We start from the raw sequence: 19,356 nt of genomic DNA, 5'->3' as shown, positions 1-19,356 counted from the left end.
TGCAACCCCTTGACTCCCCCACCCCAGGCTGGAGACCCTGTCGATGCGGATCACTGCCCTCCTGGTCCGAGTCCTGGTCCACCTGGGCCTCATGCCCAAGACCAAGGAGCTGTACGAGTACTTGGAGACCTAGGGAGCCCCGGCAGGAGGACCACAGAGCTCGCCCCCCCGCAGGCTGAGGGCCCGGCTAGGGCCAAGGCACAGACGCCTAAGAAAGACCTGGGGGCACTGGAGTGACTGTGGCCTGGAGTTGGGCCTGCAATGACCACACGCTCTTCTCAAATCAGACAAATGTTTTTCTTCGTGTTTTGTACAAAAGGGGGGTGGGGGAAGTGACGGTATCCAGGGGTCTAGAAGTGGGCAGTGACTCGGTCCGTCTCCAACAGGTCGTCTAGGATCTGTGGGGAGAGAGGTGGGTGAGGGCGGGGGGCAGGGGCGGGGCGTGCAGGGGCCGGGCATGGAGGGACCGAGCGGCGGCGCGCGGCTCACGATGTCGGGCGTGGTGCCGATCTTCTTGGCCAGCTCCCCGCGCTCCATGGTGCTCAGGTACAGGTAGCGGTTGAGCAGCTCCCCATCCAGGACGTTGCGCACGGCGTTCTGCAGGACGCGCCGGTCCACGTGCAGCATCCTGGGCGGGGGGCACAGAGCCAGTGAGGAGTCGGGACAGGTGCAGGGTGGGGGGCAGAGGGGGGCGGGGCGGCAGGCTCACCGGAAGGCACGCGGGTTGAGGCCGGCGTGGTGGGGCAGCATGGTGGTCAGCGCGTTCTGCAGCATCAGCAGCCGCCGGTAGGTCTTCTCCTGCATGGGCAGCAGGAGGCCGATGCCCCCATCCAGCGTGGCTGAAGCGACACACTGTGAGCCCCGTGGATCCCCCATGCCCCGCTGCCACCCTAACCCCCGCCGCCCCCCACTCACCAAACCACGTGATGTGTTTGTTCTCCCACACGACGGACTTTTTGCTGGGCCCTTCGGCAGCGCCCCGGCAGGGGGTCCTCCAGAACGTGTTCACGTGGGCGCCCACGTGGAAGTCCGCCCGGCGCAGCAGCCGCATGCCCCCGAAGCTCTCCTTGGCTGGGCCAGAGGGACCTCAGGTCACCGCCTGCCCGGCCCCATGCCCGACCCCCTGCCCAGGAGAGGGTGGAGGGAGCACTCACCTTCTGGCAGGTACATGTAGACCATGAGGTTGCGGTCACGGTCGGACACTAGGGAACAGAGCCCACAGTCAGCCCCAGCCCCAGCGAGGTCCCGGGGACCCCAGCCCCCGTGCTCACCCAGGAAGCCCAGCTGTGCATTGTCCACCATGAAGTCCACGCTGTACACTTCCAGGGGTTTGGCGTCCTGAGGACGGGAGGGGAGGGAGGGACGGACGTCAGGGTGGGCCTGGGGCAGCACCCACCCACCTGCCGTGCAGCCCAGCCCCTCGGTACCCGGGACACAAGGCTCAGCGTCTTGCTCTCCTCCTGGTAGCGCAGCAGCGAGATGCTCTTCATGACGTCCGCGGCCAGGATGAAGTTCTTGACGCTGATCATCTGGTGGATGTAGAGCTGTGTGTCGATGAAGGCCATGCCTGTCAGCTCGCTGGCCCGCAGGCTCCACAGGAAGATCTGGGGGGTGGGAGGGGTGGGCGGTGAGTGGTGGGCAGTGAGCGGTGGGCACTGGGGTGGGCGGAGAGGGGCACACCTTCTGGCCGATGGCCGACACCAGGTGGCCGTTGCAGTGGCACAGGGCGGTCACGGGCCCCTTCTGCTCCTTCTCGTACAAGACCTTGAACTTGTTCTTGGTCAGGGGCTGGCCGGGCTCGGGCACCACCTCGATCACGTCCATGATCAGGATCTGTCAGGGAAGGTGGGTGGGTGATTCACAGGGGCTGCGTGCAGGCCGCTGGGCACGGCCTGCCTCCCACCCCCTGCCGGCCGCTTACCCGCCCTCGGCACGTGACCTCCTCCCCTTGCATGAGGCAGGTCCCGGCGGCCACGTAGCCCTTGAGGCCCGACACGGTTTCCTCGCTGCGCAGCGACACCGTCTTCATGCAGGTCACGTGCTCCCACTCCTCCAGCTCGATCCTGCACCAGCCCAGGTCAGGACAGCAGCCCAGGCCGGGACACCAGCCCCACCGTGGGCCCAGCCTCACCTGGCGTTGGGGATGGCCTCCCAGCTGACCGGGGAGATGAGCTGGATGGAGAAGGCCTCCTGCTGAGGGTGGATGTAACGGTCATCTGCACGGACAGAGGGGCGACAGTCAGGGAGGGCGGCCCCGAGAACGGGCCCAGCCCGGGGCGCCGCGCACCTCTCTCAATGGTCTCAAACTCCTTCTCCTCGCCCGTCATGCGCGGGATGCGGGTGCACGGCGTGTTGGTGCTGGTGGCAACAGCATACACCTGGGGGGGCGGGGAGGGTGTCACACGCCAGAGGCCGGGCACCCAGGCCCCAAAGGCACCGGGCACGGTGGGGCGGGGGGGCAGTGTCAGACCTTGGACTCCACGTGGTAAGCCACATAGTGGGCCGTGCAGCGCAGCGGGATCTTCCTGACGGGCCACGGGGCATCGTAGGACAAGTAGGCAGGCAAGACACTGATCCTCAGCTCGCCCTGGGTGGGGCAGGGGGTTAGCGAGGGCTGGCACACCCCAAGGCCAAGCCGATGAACCCAGGCCTCCAAGGGCTCCCTTGGGTCAGCCCTCAGCTCTGCTGGAATGGGTGGCGAGGGACCGCAGTGTCCAGGCAAGGCCTTGGAGGGACCACGGCCCACTGTCCTGTGCTTTGTGGGCTTCCCATCCCTTCAGCCAAGCTCGCCCAGGGTTGGGACACTGGCCACAGCTGTGGTCTGGGCCGGGACAAGGGAGGAGCCAGGCTCAGGGGGTGCTGGAGGCCGCAGGCAAAGGGTGGGCGGCACACACACAGGCCACGCCAGGGTCTGCACAAACAAGCACGGGTGCCCTGCCGGGGCCCCGAGCCGGTTTCCTCCGCCCACGGTTCTAAGCGCGCCAGCACCTACAAAGCACCTACCACGTCACCATCACTGAGTCCTCAGAGGGCTGACACCTTGGTGACAGGTAAGGAAACTCAGGTTCAGGGAGGGTGAGCATCTCACCCAGTCACACAGCTTCTAAGGGGCAGAGCTGGGGTGCAAGCCAGCAGAGCAGTGACTGGACCCTGGTTGCCCAGGCGGGTGCCCTTGTGGGCTACAGCCTCCAGTCCCGACTTCCCCAACTCGGCCTTGGCTCCCACCACCCTCTGGACACCCCGACTCTCCATTCCAGGGTGCCCCCATCCCGAGCCACTGAGGGCCTCTTTTCTGGGGCCCCAGCACCTGGTCCTGCTTGGGCAGCATCGGCGAGTGTCAGAGAGCCAGGCTGGGCCGCATGGGGCCACCCTACCTGTCTGTTGAAGTACAGGAAGCCGCGGGGGCAGTTGACGTTGTGGAATGGGGCGAAGGAGTCGATGGGGCCATCGATGCCCATGGGGTGCAGCCGCAGGGCCCCCCGGCCGGTCACCAGGAGCCAGTGGGGCGAGGGGCCGCAGATGAACACCTGGGGGCAGGCAGCGTGAGGAGGCTGCCGGGGCCGGAGCCCTGTCGGCCGCAGCCCAGGTTCCCTCGGAGCCGCCAGCCTACCCCAGAGTAGCCGTAAATGTCCTCAAAGTAGCGGAACCGCGCCACACGGCCTCGGGCCCCAGCACCCTCCTCAGCGCTGCCGCCTTCTGCCTTCTTCTTGGACGGCTTTGGCTTCTTCTCTCGGAAGTTGATGCTGTGCGGGACCTGGCGGGGCACCGCGGCCGTGAGGGCCACGTCCTCCCCCGACCCCTGCTCCACACCCGCCCCACACCCAGCACGGCCCAGGCGCTGCACCTTCTTGAAGCGAACTTTGAGGTTCCCCTGGCCGAGCTGCGAGTCGTGGGGGAAGGCCTCGTAAACAAGCAGCTCCTGGTCCACGTGCACCTGGGGGCGAGCGGGTCGTCAGGGGGCGGGCGCTGCGCAGAGCCCAGGCGCGGGCGGGGCCGCACTCACCAGCAAGTAGGGCCTGCGCTGCCGGTTCCCCAGCGCCACAAGCAGCACCTCCTTGACGAGGGGCAGCTCGCCCTGGCGCGTGGCCTCCTCCTTCCGGGCCTCGCCCTGGGTGGTGGGCTGGCCGAAGGAGCTGTCCACCAGGACCCGCTGCCCCACAGGGAAGTTCTTCACCAGGAACACCAGCCGCCAGTCGGGGAGCTGGTAGATCTGCGGGGACAGCGGCAGTTAGCCGGGCGGGGCGGGGCACGAGCAGGGGACGGGGGCCACGCTGGACACGGGGCGCCACCCACCTCCATGGTTCCGTTCTCCCGCACCAGCAGGCACCAGTGGGTGGGCTCAGCCCGGAAGGGGGTGGGGTCCCGGTCGGCGGGGGGCTGGCTGCTCCTGCGCGCCTCCTCCTTGCTGGGGCTGAAGAGGGAGCCCGAGTCCCCGTAGAGCATCTCCTCCTCGTCATCCACCGTGGGGCTGGGGGCCAGCAGATACGTCGGTCACAGGCAGCCTGCCCCAGGGACCCCGCTCCCGGCCTGCGGCCCAGCCCCGCACGCACCTGGTCTCTGAGCCCTGGCACTCGGCCTCTGAGCCGCTGCGGCCGCCCATCTCGTCACGGGCCCCGCCCAGGCGGCTCTCGGTGGTGAACATGCCGCTGACGTCCCGGTACACGCAGAGCGTGATCACCTTGGACTGCTGTGGGGACAGCGGGGCTCAGTGGGGGGGAGCGGCGGGGGGCGGCCGGCCCCGGGGACGGAGGAGGGCGCCTACGTGGTGCAGCGGGGGCTTGTGCAGCGCCAGGCGGTGGTGGCGGCCCCCGTACGAGTCGCTCCTGAGCAGGAATGTGGCGACGTGGCCCTCGGCGCTCATGATGACCACGTAGGGGTCGGCCACGGCGCACTGCACGATGGGGGAGCCCAGGTCCACGGGGACAAAGTGCAGCTGGTTCACTGCGGACACGGGCTGGTCAGCAAAGGGCAGTCGGCACGCGCTAGCCCCGGACCCCATCCCGCCTGCCCGCGTGGCCCAGCCCACCTCCTTCCAACAGGCGGATGCCGAGTGGCGAGACCTGCACGATGTAGCGATTGTCCCCGACGTTGCCGGCAAAGACCGTGGGGCCCTGTGTGGCGAAGCCGCTGGTGTCCAGCTCCATGATCTCCTGCCCCGTCTGTAGGATCTGTGGGTGACGGCGGGTGAGGTGCACCCCCACCAGCGGCCCCCCCGCCCCAGGCTGCTGGGCGGGCCCCATTACCATGGTGGAGTCTTCCCGGCTCAGGATAAGGAACCCGTGTCTCCGCCCATCGTCATCCGCTTCGGGGGCGCTGGCCTCCTGCTCCGCCCCCTCCCCCTTGGCGCTTTCCTCCTGTGAAGGCAGAAGGAGAGCAGGAAGCCCACCGCCCAGCCCCAGGTGCTTGGAGCGCCGAGCCAGAGCAAGCCCGTGGCCAAGCCCGCCTGAGCTGCACGGCAGAGCCCGGTGCTGGGACCGGTGGCCTCCGGGCCCCCCGCCACGGGCCAGGTGGACGGCCACACGGGGCACCGCACCGCCCAGGCCTCGCCCACCTGGGGGCACCTACCTGCTCCTTACGCACAGGGGCGATGACTGTCCACATGTCGTAGCAGCCAGGAAGCTCAAAGGTTGTCACCACCTGGGGCCGGATGCTCTTCTGGAAGGACGTGAGGGGTGTCAGCAAGCGCACCCGGGCCCCGCCAGGAGGCGCCACCCCTGCCCCCCACACACCTGCAGCACTGACAGGGCCCCGTTCTTCCCGTAGCCGGAGCACACCACGATCTCCAAGTCTGGCTCGGGACTGTTCTGAAACTGCATGGGGGGCCGGGGGTGAGGACGGCACCTCCCTGCTGTGCGAGCTGCCCCCGACCACCTCGCCCCCGAGCGGGCACCTCTTCCGAGAGGAAGGCGGGCTCGCCCACGGCGGCGTTGGCACAGGGTCCGATGTTGAGGATGCTATCACACACCTGCGGGCACAGCAGTGGTCAGGCGGGCGGGCGGGGCAGGCGGGCCAGCGGGCGGCGACCCCTCTATGCCCAGGCTCACCTCAAAGGAGTAAGTGGCCAGCTGTGTGCCCGACTGGGCCTCGCTGCCGTACACCTCAATCTCGTCCACCTCGTCCTGCGGCACTGACTTGCCCCCTACAGCATGTGGAAAGGCCACCTGAGCCCACCTGGCTGCCCAGTCCAGCCCCCGCCCTCGGCCCTCACCTGACGGCCCTCACCTGACCAGCCCGCGGTGGCGTCCACGCGCTTCTTCTTGGAGGGCGGCTCCTCCTGTGAGGCAGGTGGGGTGGTGAGCAGCCCCCCGAGGCCGCCCCGCACGGGAGGGCAGCGTCCCCACAGTCCCCGCACCTACCTTGTCGGCAACCTCTCGGGCGGTGCCGGCCGGGGGCTCCTGCAGCTTTTCCGTGTACTTGAGGAGCAGGGAGTTGCCCAGGCGAGAGCCAAGGAACAGGTATCCGGGCTCCATGGTGACCATCTGAAGGCAGGACGGGGGTGAGGGCGGGGCCCAGCCCGGACCCGGGGCCGCCCCCCCAAGACCCCACTCACACTAGTGGTGAGAACGCTGGCGGCGGCCTTGTCGAAGTGGAAGGCGCGGACGCTACGCATGCCGTCCGTGATGAGCGTCAGCACGTAGCTGCGGGGAGGGACACGCTGAGCTGGCGCGGGGGGACCACACCACCCGCCAGAGAGGACGGGGCTCCCTGGAGGGGGAGACTCACATCTCGCCGCCCTTGAGGGAGATGACCATCTTGTCGTAGGAGATGAAGGCTGCCTGGGCACAGTCCAGGGTGATCCGCACGCCCTCCTGGGTGCCTGTGGTGGGGAGTCAGCTGGACCCAGCAGCCTCCCGCCCCTCCCCCCGCACTCACCCCTCGGCCCCGTCACCCCGACACTCACGCAGGGGGAAGGCAGTGGTGCCGGTGGTGAGGCTGTTGAGGGCCACGCCGTAGGGGGGGACGCTCTGGTTCAGGTACAGCAGCGAGTTGACAGCAAAGACCACCACCCCGCCTGGAGGTGGACACGCTGGTGGGTGGGGCCCAGCGCTCTCCATACCCACCCCCTCCAAGCAGCCCCACCTCACCTATGGGCTTGGGCACGGCAAGGGCCTGGGTGCAGTCAAAGGGCAGGCTGGTGAGGGACCAGATGACGGGGTGGACCTTCTGCGTGATGTTCAGCGAAATGGCCACGATGGAGCACGTGTCCTGCCGCACGGCCACCCGCCTGGGACCACGACAGCAGTCGGCCAGGGGACCAGTCACAGCACGTCAGTCCCCAGCCCCGCCCCACTGAGACTCGCCCGGCTCCTCCCTCCCTCCCTCCCCGCCCCCCGTCAGAGCCACAGCCATGGCCACAGCAGCGCAGGGCCTCACCCAGGCCAGGTCTGGTTGGGCTCAAACAGGATGAGCAGGGTGGGCTCGTAGTAGCCGTGCAGGAACTGCAGGTCGACAATGTTGAGAAGCTTCTCGTCCAGGGCCCTCACGTCAATGATGTAGCTGGGCAGGAAGCTGGACCTCTGCCTGGGGGCAAAGGGCTTCAGCTGGGGAGGGGCACAAGGAGGGGAACCCCGGCTCAGCAGCGCCTCCCCCCACCCCCGCCCGGGCACTCACCCCTCACCCACGAGCCCCTCGTGCTCCTCGGCCAGGCTCTCCCTGCGGAAGGGCAGGACCACCAGCCGCGTGCCGTAGATGAGCATGGCCGCGCAGCGCCCGTCGGGGTCCACGCGCACCCGCGGCGTGTGCACGTTCTGCACGAAGCCGTCCTGCAGGGGAGAGGCATCAGGCAGGCCCTGGCAGGGGACCCCACAGGGAGCCAGGGGGCGGGACAGGGGGCGGGACAGGGGGCGGGGCTAGGCCTACCCGCAGCTCAGGCTCCTCAAAGTAGTGCAGAGACAGGGTCTTGAGATCGTGGGTGCCCGGGTCGTATTCCACCACCGACAGCTGGGGGCGGCAGGTCAGAACCGGGCCGCCAACCGCAGCCCCACCGCTCCGCTCCCGCCCCCGCCTGCCCCCCCGCGCCCCCCACTTCCCACTCCCACCTTGGCGTCCTTGAAGCTCAGGAGCAGGGCATCCCTCTTGGCGCCCGCCAGCTGCACGCTGGCCATGGACATGACATTGCCGAAGAAAGAGAAGGAAGCCACCAGCTCCAGCTTTTCCCGGTGCTCCCGGTGGGCCTTCCCCTCTGCAGAGAGCCAGTGGGTAGGGATCTGGGCCCCAGGGCCCGGCCGCCAACCCCCAGGTGTGTGGCCAGGCACCCACCCTGCACTCACTCACCTGCGCTCCTGTCATTCTTGGTCGGTGCCTGTAGGAGGGAGAAGGAGGGAGGGCAGTGAGGGGCCCACCCCATGGAGGGACAGGAGAAGACCACCCAAGGCCGGCCCTGCAGCCAGGAGCCCCACGGGGCTCGCCACAGTGGAGCGTGCGACCAGACGCTGCTGGAGACGGCCGTGCCACAGACTCACACTGGCATCTAGGGTCCCCAGCCCGCCCCAGGGCTCCTCCTCAGGAAGCTCCCCACCCAGCTTCCCCAGCAGCCGTCCCGACACGGGATGCTCAGGGTCAAAGCATGGACAGCACTCTCTGTGCACCCCCAACCCACCCCAGACTCACCCTGGGCCCAGCCATGGCTGCCACCAGCTGCCAATGACACGTGATTGCTATGAAGAAGGAACCCCGGCTCTGCTGACATGCAGGGCGCACCCCTGAGCCCAAACTGGGCGTGACGGTGACCCCAACATGGGGCTATGGCCCTCGCCCCATCTGTGTCCTATCGACTACCTTCCCCAGGGCAGGAGGGTGTCTCCAAGTGAGCCTGGCGGCATCTGAAAGGATACTACACCACAACCAAGTTGCTATTCCAGGCATGCAAAGTCAGTTTACCACAAGAAAGCCCATCGCTACAATCAACCAAAGTCTCAAAATTAAGGAGAAAAATCATGTATTGTTTTCAATGGATATGAAAAGCATTTGATAAAATTTAGACCCACTCATGATAGAAATTCTTACTAACCCAAGAATACAACTTCCTTAACCAAATAAAGGTCATCCACAGTAAATCTATAACAAGTGTCGCATGTGAACTACAATGTGAAATGAGGACTAGGCCTGGACACCCTCTCCCCTCGCCAGACACAAGGTCAAGAGAGAGACCAACTGCAGTTCTGTACAGACGCAAGACACAGAGTAAAAGTGTAAATCCATTTTAAGAGACACAGGGACATAATCAAATGGTCTAACACACCACTGGCAACACAGAGGATGGAGGAAGGAAAAGGACGAACCCGTAACTGAAGAAATGACCAAAAATATTCCGATAAGCAGCGTCGGCCTACAGATTCAAGCCAGCCAGCAAGTCCCTAGGCAGGGTAAATACAAAGGGGCACATCACAGTTGAAAGACAGGAAACCAAAGACAAAGGCAAGTATCATAAAAGTGGCCAGAGGCAGAAAGAGACAACACCTTCATAAAAACTAATATTCAGGGACTTCCCTGGTGGTCCAGTGGTTAAGACCCCACACTCCCAATGCAGGGGGCCCTGGTTCGATCCCCGGTCGGGGAACTGGAACCAAGATCCCACACGCATGCCACAACTAAAAAGCCCGCATGCCACAACGAAGATCCCACGTGCCGCCAAGTAAGACCCGGTGCAGCCAAAATAAATAAACAAATAAATAAATATTTTTAAAAACAAACTGATTTTCAACAGAAACTACAGAAGCCAGTGCTTTAAAGTGATGAAAGAAAAAAGTCAACCTAGAATTCTAAACCCAATGAAAATATCCCTCAAAAGGGAAGTTGAAATAAAAACATGTGCAGACAAACAAAAGTGGAACAAGTTCCCTGACAGCGGAAACACTCTTCAAGAATTGCTAAGGGAAGGTCTTCAGGCTGAAGACCCCAGAGGATAAAAGAAGACTACAACCTACTGAATAGAATAAGAATCCGTGAGCCTGTGGTGTTATAAAGAAAGGAATGAATACGGGGAGAAAGGAAAGCCCACCAAGAAGGTAGCAGAGAGGGTGGGGTCAGGAAAAGCACCGCATCCATGGTGATGGTGACAAACACAATCACTGCTGCTGAAACTGGAAGAGGAAGGTCTGAGCAGTAAGACGGCATTTATGGTCTCCAAGTCCCAACATCCCAGGGGGAAAGCTGGCAGGCTGCTCACCCCACCAAGCCACCTACACCAGCATCCAATGACTGCACTGAGGAGCACCACAGGACACGCTGGCCAGATGTGCCCAGGCCTGAACCACACCAGCACCGGCGTCCTGGTTCAGACCACTGGCCTGTGGTTCTGCAGAGACTTTGGTATTGTCTGAACGCACGTGACATGCTGGCCTCTAGGAGCCAGGGGGTCCCCGCCTGCAACTTATCCTCCAGGTGCAGGAAAAAGAGACAGAGATACGGCACAGTGTTCACCTTTGGGACTCAGGGTGAGCATACACAGGAAATCTTTGTGCTTTTGCAACTTTTCTGGGTCTGAAATTATGTAAAACCGCAGTGCTCACAACAGTGATGCTCTGCAGAGCCTCTGGCCTACGCGGGAGCGAAACCTGTGCCCAGAGAGCAAAGCGTGGTGGCCACGAGGATGAAGGCTCACAAGGACTCTGTGCTTTGGGGAAGCTCAGTGGAGCCAGACTGTAATAAACCACAGAGACCTGCTGTGGCCTCAAAGGTATTAGCTAATTAGCAAATAATGCAGGCTTCCCTGGAGGCGCAGTGGTTGGGAGTCCGCCTGCCGATGCAGGGGTCGCGGGTTCGAGCCCTGGGCCGGGAAGATCCCACATGCCACGGAGCAACTAAGCCCGTGCGCCACAACTGCTGAAGCCCATGCGCCTAGAGCCCGTGCTCCGCAACAAGAGAAGCCACTGCAATGAGAGGCCCGCGCACCACAACAAAGAGTAGCCCCCGCTCGCCGCAACCAGAGAAGGCCCGCGCACAGCAACGAAGACCCAATGCGGCCAAAAATAAATAAATAAAATATAAATTAATTTTTTTAGAAATTCTTAAAAATAAATAAAATTATACATTCTTGAGTTTTGGCTCTTCCATGTAAATCTGAGAATCAAGATTATGAAATCTAACAAGAAGTCTTATGGCAACTTTGAGAAAAAGGACACGATTTTTGGATTCATTTGAAGAGGGTATGACATCTCTACGATATTGAGACTTCCCATCCATGATACATTTTCTATTTATTTGAGACTGTGCTTAATTTCAAGCAAGTGCTATCCACTTTCTTTTCCTCCCGAAGGTCACAGCTGCCCGGCCCTGCAAAGCAGCGAGACCTGCTGCTCCTGCAGCTGCGTGGGGTCTGCTTCCCCCAGGACTGAGGGACCAGGCACACGCCCCACCCCACCCCCACCTGCTCCCCACTCTCTCCTTCCCTCCTGTCACCACGGCAGCCCCTGCACTTGCACTTGACTCCTTGGGGCAGACTGAAGACAGCCTCCAGAGGGGGCTTTCCACCCCCTCTTGAATCCAGGCTGGGGGTGGTGCTCTGAAGGACAGTCAGTGACAAAAAGGACGCTGTGGCCCCAGGGTCTGGCCCTGGCCACGACCGGCCGCTTCCCTCAACGTAAGAAGCTCAACTACCTCAAGGCCGCCTGCCACGAAAACCAAGCCGGCCACGTGGAGAGAAAGGGGAGAGACATGCCCTTCGAGTCACCCAGACAAGACCCAGAGCTCACAGAGCAGAGGCCAGGCGTCCCCACGGTCCCTGCTGTGCCATCCAAGCTCCCAGCCGCCCACAGCTGTGTGCCACCCTGGTGACAGCGCTGTCTGAAGCTCCAGGGCGGGCTGTCCCGCAGCAGTGACTAGGCTGGCCCCCAACAACTGCAACCACCCGAGGACCCCACCGCAGCCCGCACTCCATCTCCGGCTCCCACTCACTCCAGTCTGGTGTAAGAGTTGGCAAATTTCCTATGAAGGGCCGGGGAGCAAGTATCTGCTTCAGGCTTTGCAGCCGCATCTGGTCTGTCAAGGATCTTCTTTGGAACTGTTCACAGCCCTTCAGAGGCGTGCAAGCTCCCTTGGATCTCGGTGGGCTGAGAGTGGGGCTGTGCCGGGGGCCCTGCACAGGCGGCTCCTTCCCTTCGGAGCACGAGCAGACTGTGCCGTCTCACTCCCCTTAAAAGATCCTGCTCTTCGACGCGCCGGCGCGCAGAGGGGGCGGGGTGAAAGGTCACAGCGCGGCTGCGGTGGCGGAGGGCGGGAGGCGAGTGCCCCGTGTGCACGTGGGGAGAAGCGGCGGCAGCAGCGCGGCGGCGGGAGGCACCCCCGCCCCCTCTGGAGACGCAGGGCCGCGCTCGACTCTCGCGGCCTCCGTCACCCCCTCACCTCCCTGCCGTAAGCGAGGAGGCCGGCTTGCGGGGTGGAGTGGCCCAAGCTGAGGGCGCGGAGAGCTCAGGGCGGCGGCGACAAGGCGTTGATATCGGTGGTAACAACGGCCTCAGCAGGCGGGGAAGATGAAAGGTAGCCGGATCGAGCTGGGAGATGTGACACCACACAATATTAAGCAGTTGAAGAGACTAAACCAGGTGATCTTTCCAGTCAGCTACAATGACAAGTTCTATAAAGATGTGCTGGGGGTTGGCGAGCTAGCAAAACCTGCCTATTTCAATGACACTGCAGCAGGCGCAGTATGCTGTAGGGTGGATCCTTCACAGAATCAGAAGAGACTTTACATCGTGACACTAGGATGTCTGGCACCATACGGAAGGCCAGGAGTAGCAACTAAAATGTTAAATCATGTCTTAAACATCTGTGAAAAAGATGGCACTTTTGACAACATCTATCTGCATGTCCAGATCAGCAATGAGTCTGCAACTGACTTCTACAGAAAGTTTGGCTTTGAGATTATTGAGACAAAGAAGAACTACTATAAGAGGATAGAGCCCGCTGATGCTCACGTGCTGCAGAAAAACCTCAAAGTCCCTTCTGGCCAGAACGCAGATGTGCAAAAGACAGACAACTGAACAAATTACAGATGAACTTTCTTGCACTTGCTTGTCGCCAAATAAAAGAGAGGCCCATTGATTCCCCCCCGCCTTTTCTTTTAAACTTTTCCCCCTTCCTTGTTCTTGTGTTTCCTCCTTTCAAAACTTCCTTCCCTTTCCTCTAAAAGTTTTAAACTTTTTTTTTTTTTTTTGCGGTATGCGGGCCTCTCACTGTTGTGGCCTCCCCCGTTGCGGAGCACAGGCTCCGGATGCGCAGGCCCAGCGGCCATGGCTCACGGGCCCAGCCGCTCCGCGGCATATGGGATCCTCCCAGACCGGGGCACGAACCCGTATCCCCTGCATCGGCAGGCGGACTCTCAACCACTGCGCCACCAGGGAGGCCCTAAAAGTTTTAAACTTTTAAGGACTTATTAATCATGTTTGGATTGTTTTAGTTTTCTTATTTTTGTGAGGTGGTTTGATTGTAGGAAGGAGAAGGTATAGATCTGTTTAGTTTCACAGTTAAGATATATGGTCCCAAAAACTTGAGTGTCAATTCCTTTTTTTTTTAATGTCCTGCTTTCACATTGAAGGGCAGAGCCTACAAAATATTGTATATTTCAAAGGACAAGAAGCAGCAGCAGCAATATCTTGTTCTCTGACTCATAGACAAGTTTAGTGTGTTTGTGGTACTTTGGGGTTTTCAAGATTTTGTGGGATACTAATCCCTATACATTGCCTTCACTCCACCTTTTGTCCTTCTGAGTATTATCTCAGGAGTTGGACCATTGTTATCCTTGTAAGAAATACTAAGTTTATTTTGTTCTGTTAAGCAGTTATTTCTTCCTTCCTCGCTGGTGGCTGACGGTGGTTGGGACAGTCTGAGTAGGTAGTATTATACTTCGGTCTCAGCATTTGAGTTAAACTGCTTTTTGCTAATGAGTGAGCTGGTTGTTAGCAGGTTTATTTTTCCTGCTGTTGATTGTTAGAAGTGGCATTAACTTTAGGAGTGTGGGCTGGTGAGATTAATTTTGTTTAATATCCCAGCTAGAGATAATGGCCTTTAACTGACCTAAAGAGGTTTGTTGTGATTTGCTTTTTTTTCTCCTGTCCTTTTTCTTCAGTAAATCCACAATAGTTAGTCAGACCTTAAAAATGGAGTTGATGTCCTTATAGGTCAATGCCCCTAAATAAACCTGAAGCAGGTGCTGTCTCTTGGACATATTAAAAAATACCTAAAAGGAAGCTTAGATGGACTTGTGGTACAATAAATGCATTTAATGTCAGCTAATGCAGACGGTTAGAAGTGTGGCCACTGAGCATTTGATTTTAGAGGAAGGAATATCTAGACAGTATTTTTGAGAATAACATAGCTGTGCTAATTGCTTATCTGTTGGAGAACATCCCAGATTTGCTTACATTCTGTGCCTGTGATACTGAGTTTAAGGATTTGGGGGTGGGGGAATTATTAAACATATTGCTTCTATTCTTGGAAAAAGTAGAAGTCTAGAAGTGTTCATAACGCAAATGTCACTGTGACCTCCTCTACTGACAGGACTGGTTTATGCCAGATCGTTTCCTGGCACATAGGGAGTGGCTTTGACGGGTCGATAACTTTTTGTAAGATAGAAGACATCTGAAATTTTCATGTTTTCCTCCATAATCCCATCTCCAATATTTAAAATTTTCTACATTGCCAATACTGGTGGCCCAAGAAATGTTTTCATTAGACTTTAAAACAATGCACAGAGCTTGAATTTTCTGTCATTTGACTTTAAAAGGAAGATTGATTCATAATATTTATCCTCTTATGTAAATTCTGGCATAAAATTTTCATCTCTTCAGATATGTTGAATGACACAATTATTTTACACAATGTTTATGCACATTTTATAATCTTAAGTTCTTATTTGAGAATGTAAAAATACAAGGTACAATAGACTTCAGCAGTCTTAGTTGAGTGCCAAGAATAATATAGAAAAGGAAGATAGTTGATAAATGAGTTTATAGGGTTATAATCTTAAGATAGTAAAAATGTAGAAAGACCATGCTGGTTTCTTGGGTATCAGTTTCTTAAGCAGTCCAAATCTAAGCTTAGAAGAAGTTTAGCATTAAGCACCTTTACCTTCATGGATAAGCTTCAGCTTGCTCTTGCCAAGAGAAGAGTGCTTGAGTTACAGAAGGCATAATTAGTTTGAAGATTCAGCCTTTTTGTAAACTTCGCATATCAGAATAGATTTTGATATATAAATGAGTTTTGTGAGATGACACTGCCTCTATTTCTATAACCATTTCACCTGGACTATCTAATCAGTCCTATGAATGTATCCCTGAATGTGGTTAATGAAAACCGAATAGCTGCCTCATGACAATTAAGTACATATTATTTATGGAGGAAAAAATATTAAATTTTGAATTGAGTGTGTAGGCTCCCTATCATTTTAGTGTTTCTTTTTCCACACTAGTCACTGACTTTAACCTAAATTGTAAGTGTTTGTAAAGGGTGAATTGTCCTACATCAAACGTACATGAAATAATTCCATCCACTTATGGAGGAGGAGGAGGATGTAGAAGAGGTAGAAGCTGGGCACTAGTTCGTGTGCCTGTGAGTCAGTAAAGACTGAAATAATGTCCCATGTTCAGTTGGTTATTTTGATAAAAATTATTGTTGAGGTAAAACAATTCTATTAACTGGAAGATCACAGGATATATCCATCATATTTTTCAGGGCAGATAGTTTTTTTCTGTAGGGCAAATAGATAAACATTATATTGTATGGTAATTGCATTTAGGTTCTAAAGAAAAGAATCTGCAGAGAAATCTATGCAATATATAATTTGTCCAGATTAGTTTTCATTTGGGGAAAGAAGTTCTGAGATATCCCCAAAGCGGCTTACTCATCAATTGAAAGTCCTCCAAAAATAGAATTATTGGGAAACCATGACATATGGGGTGGAAAAGAAAAGCTCCCTCAGTTTTTTGGAGGGAATAACTTTAAAAATACTTAAATAGCTGAGTTTACTTGGTGCAGTTAAGATTTAAATTTGTTGATTTTAACATTGCTGTTACATCTGAAATAAACTTACATGATGTTCTGGTAAAAAAAAAAAAAAAAAAAAAAAATCCTGCTCTTCCTACCAGTTTCTGCTCCATTTCTTCTCTTCCCTTTGGGCAAACCTCTCCCAGGGAGCTGTCTCTGCCCACTGGTACTGACCCTCCTCCTGCACTAGGCTCTTGGCCTCACTGGCCCGCACCCCTGCCTGCCACCAGACTTCCTCGTCGGGGTCACCAGGGGCCTCCAGGCCTCAGGACCCACCTAAGGTTCAGAAACACGGGACCCATTATCAGGTCCCCAAATGCTGCCGTCCCTCGGCCGCCAGAACGCTCTCTGGCTTGGCTGCCCCCTCCCTGACCACGCCGCTCCAGACTCATCCACGGCTTCTTCTCTTCCTCCTACCCCTGGATGCTGGGGCGCCCCAGGGGCCATCTTCGGGGTGATCGCAACGTGCTGCTACCACGTCTAAACACCACCCACAGGCTGCAGACCCTGACTCCAGCTCCAGCCCCCAAGCCCTCCTGGACATCGACTCTGGCTGTGGAGTGAGCACTTCAAAGGGTCTGTGGTGGCCCCAGCGGCTCCCTGCGCTGGGAGGTCCACGTGGCCCTGACCACTTCTAGATCAGGTTACAAAAGACACCGGGGCTTCCAACCCGGCAGCCTGAGTCGTCCTGGGGGAGGCTGTGCGTGGTAAGCAGCCCTGTGGAGAAGCCGCACGGTGAGGAACCGACGCCTCGAAAGAAAGCAGAAAACACAACCCCAGTGGGGCCTTCAGAGGACGGCGACCCCAGCCGACGTCTCACTGCAGCCCCAAGAGACCCTGTCGGGGCCGCTCCCGGCTTCCTGACCCCGAGACCCTGCGAGGCAGTGCCCGCTGTTTCACGCTGCTGAGCTTTGGGGCACCTTGTGATGCAGCAACAAGTAACTCTTACGATGTCCAAGATGAGCTCCTGACCCCAGTCCCCACACCCTCCCTGCAGCCTTCTCCCTTCTCAGGTGCCGGCTACTCTGCCCCGCAGGCGCCCTGCAGGCGCTCAGACCGAAATTCCAACCCAGGCAAAGCCTCGACCCTGAAGAGCCTCGGCATCGCCCTGGGCTCCTCTCCCCTGCCCACCCCACATCCCCACGTCCCTCCGTCCTGACCCAAGCGCTTCCTGCCACCTCTAGCACCCGCTGCTCCTCCGCACAGCGGCCACAGCGGCCCCGGAGACACCGTCCGGTCAGCTCGCTCCTCTGCCCGAACCTTGACTCCCCGTCTGCCTCAAGTCACCGCTCAGCTCCCATAGTGGCCCAGAAGGCCGCGGTGCCAATGCCCCACCCCCGGGCCGTCACCCCTCTGACCCTCTGCTCTCACCGGCTCCCTCCTCCCTCCCTCTCTGCCGCTGGGCTGGTCCCGGAACACGGGCCCCTGCTGCCCTGGGACCTTGGGCTCTGCCTGGAAGCTCTTCTCCCCACACCATCCTCCTCGCCCACTCAAATCTCACCTGCCCAAGGAGGGGGGCTTTAGACCACGCCTGGCTCCATCCCATCCTGTTGGGGGGTGCAGGCACTTTCGCCTCCAGCATGTGACGTGCTGGCAGCGTGTGGTTTGCCCCCCCAACCAGAACCAGAGCGCCACCAGGGCGGCGCTCACCAACCCCTCCCAAGACGCTGTGAACCCATCTGTAAAACACGTTAACGATGTAAAAACTGCCAATCTGTCTCTGAAAGTTGACTGGAAACCAGTCTCAGATTTAGTAACAGCAAAGATCCTCCTATACAGTGTGGAACCATATATATTTATTTGCAAAATTTCTTTTTCAGTTTTGACTGCAATTTTGACAAAAGCCAAATACTGACCTCAAAACTGCTGTATCGTGAAAGCTTAAACTAAGATTTTTATTTTTTATTTTTTATTTTTTTGCAGTACACGGGCCTCTCACTGTTGTGGCCTCTTCCGCTGCGGAGCACAGGCTCCGGACGCGCAGGCCCAGCGGCCATGGCTCACGGGCCCAGCCGCTCTGTGGCATGTGGGATCCTCCCGGACTGGGGCACGAACCCGCGTCCCCTGCATCGGCAGGCGGACTCTCAACCACTGCGCCACCAGGGAAGCCCTAAACTAAGATTTTTTAATGACACGTATTCAGTCGCAAAGCTCTCACATCCTTCTATATTTTGCTTGCATTGTCACGTGTGAATTAGTATAACAGTACACACGTTTAACACAAAACAAACACCCATGTCCTGAGGCAGGTGCCCAGGAAGGCGGCGTCCTTCTGGCTGCCCTCTGGCTCTGACCACCTGCTGCCCCGCAGACGACAACCCCTCCCACCCCACCTCCACTCTGCACCCCAGTCCAACCCCTCCCCCCCCCAATTACTTCTGGCCTGCGCACGCCTGCGTACAGGCCTTCCTTCTGCCTGAAACCTACCCCCTCCCCATCCTTGCGCCTGGCTCTTACTCCCGGCTCCTACTCCCCCTTCAAGAACAGATGAGAAGCCGCCTCTTGCAAGAAGTCCCCCTGGACCAAGCCTCACACCTCCGGCAACCAAAGCACCCCTGTATCTCTACTGATGGCTTCATCACACTTTACCGACCTCCGACCCACACCTACACCCAGCCTTGTTCTCTTTGCCAGGAAAGTTCTTCCCCCAACAAACTCCTACTCTGCCTAAAAGAGGCTCCTCTGATCACTCATTCTCTCCTCCATTTCCTCAGCTGCCCCTTCTGCAGGCTGCAGTGTGTCTACAGGTGTGTTCGCACGTGTGCATTTGGTCAGCGGGTGTCCTCCTGCCCCAAGTTTTTGCAGGTTTTGTTCACTACTGCATCGCTACCACCTAGCACACAGCAGGTGTTCATGTAATTTGCTAAAAAAACGAAAGAGCAAATGAGACGCGCAGGGCAGGCCTCTGAGCTCGCCAGGCGTGGGAAGAGGTCGAGGAACGTGGCAGCGAAGAGAACGGGCTCTGGACACAACCAACCACGGGGCCCGTCTGGCCTGCCTGTCTGTCTGTACCGGGCACCCCTCGCCGCGTGGCGCTGCGGCTGGAGCGGGCCTACCTACCTCGGCGTCGCGGTTGAGACGGTACACGTAGAGCTGCGAGGTCCCGGCCACCACGAGGTTGCGCTCGCTGTTGTTAAAAAAGTTGCAATACATCGAGAACTCGAGGCCGGTGGGCGGATGCGCCTGTTTGTATACGGCGTACATGGCGCCGAGCCCGGGCTGCACAGGGCCGGAAGGCGACAAGATGAGCCGGGCCGCCGGCGCACGACCCCAGGACCGCCCGCCCGCCGGCCACACACCTAGGAGTTGGAGCCCGGTGGCGGGGGACTCGTACGGCAACGAACACGGTCCGGCAGGGCCCGGAAGCCGCGCGCC

At 58.6% G+C, this 19,356-nt stretch overlaps 3 protein-coding genes across 13 annotated transcripts in view; 2 read left to right on the top strand and 1 right to left on the bottom strand.

Moving 5' to 3' along the window:
* Positions 1-283, top strand: part of ADCK5 (aarF domain containing kinase 5) — a 16,265-nt gene extending 15,982 nt beyond the window's left edge. For all 7 annotated transcript variants that reach the window (XM_082601562.1, XM_082601559.1, XM_082601558.1 and 4 more), the window contains one exon: positions 28-283. In XM_082601562.1, coding sequence (XP_082457688.1) covers positions 28-133 — 106 coding nt within the window. In that variant the 3' untranslated portion in view covers positions 134-283. The remainder of the gene's footprint in view (positions 1-27) is intronic.
* On the bottom strand, positions 130-19,356 carry CPSF1 (cleavage and polyadenylation specific factor 1; the record flags this gene model as incomplete). 5 transcript variants are annotated; one of them, XM_082601545.1, is made up of 38 exons in its annotated part: positions 19,281-19,356; positions 19,042-19,200; positions 8,275-8,302; positions 8,040-8,182; positions 7,861-7,941; positions 7,612-7,763; positions 7,375-7,521; positions 7,086-7,225; positions 6,902-7,012; positions 6,724-6,817; positions 6,551-6,638; positions 6,357-6,479; positions 6,223-6,274; positions 6,045-6,139; positions 5,891-5,965; positions 5,730-5,810; positions 5,566-5,655; positions 5,244-5,354; positions 5,027-5,168; positions 4,763-4,941; positions 4,551-4,687; positions 4,294-4,468; positions 4,004-4,210; positions 3,845-3,934; positions 3,611-3,754; positions 3,375-3,527; positions 2,471-2,587; positions 2,288-2,378; positions 2,132-2,216; positions 1,922-2,063; positions 1,681-1,833; positions 1,428-1,604; positions 1,272-1,338; positions 1,155-1,202; positions 916-1,071; positions 710-798; positions 490-628; positions 130-398 (listed from the first exon to the last, which is right to left on the bottom strand). In XM_082601545.1, exons 2-38 carry the CDS (start codon positions 19,183-19,185, stop codon positions 130-132), a joined length of 4,515 nt encoding a protein of 1,504 aa, XP_082457671.1. In that variant the 5' UTR covers positions 19,186-19,200; positions 19,281-19,356. The 5 variants fall into 5 exon arrangements, with proteins under 5 accessions (XP_082457671.1, XP_082457674.1, XP_082457673.1 ...); XM_082601548.1 differs by having other exon boundaries at positions 19,042-19,344; XM_082601547.1 differs by having other exon boundaries at positions 1,428-1,544; positions 19,042-19,288.
* Positions 12,043-13,156, top strand: LOC309792182 (N-alpha-acetyltransferase 50-like). The gene has a single exon (XM_082601568.1). The coding sequence runs from the start codon at positions 12,471-12,473 to the stop codon at positions 12,978-12,980; it is 510 nt and encodes a 169-aa protein (XP_082457694.1). The 5' UTR covers positions 12,043-12,470; the 3' UTR covers positions 12,981-13,156.

The sequence above is a fragment of the Mesoplodon mirus genome, assembly GCF_964341445.2.
Source record: "Mesoplodon mirus genome assembly, chromosome: 16".
Lineage (NCBI taxonomy): Eukaryota > Metazoa > Chordata > Mammalia > Artiodactyla > Ziphiidae > Mesoplodon > Mesoplodon mirus.
The sequence above is the reverse complement of the archived record's forward strand: the minus strand, read 5'-3'. Positions and strand labels throughout refer to the sequence as shown.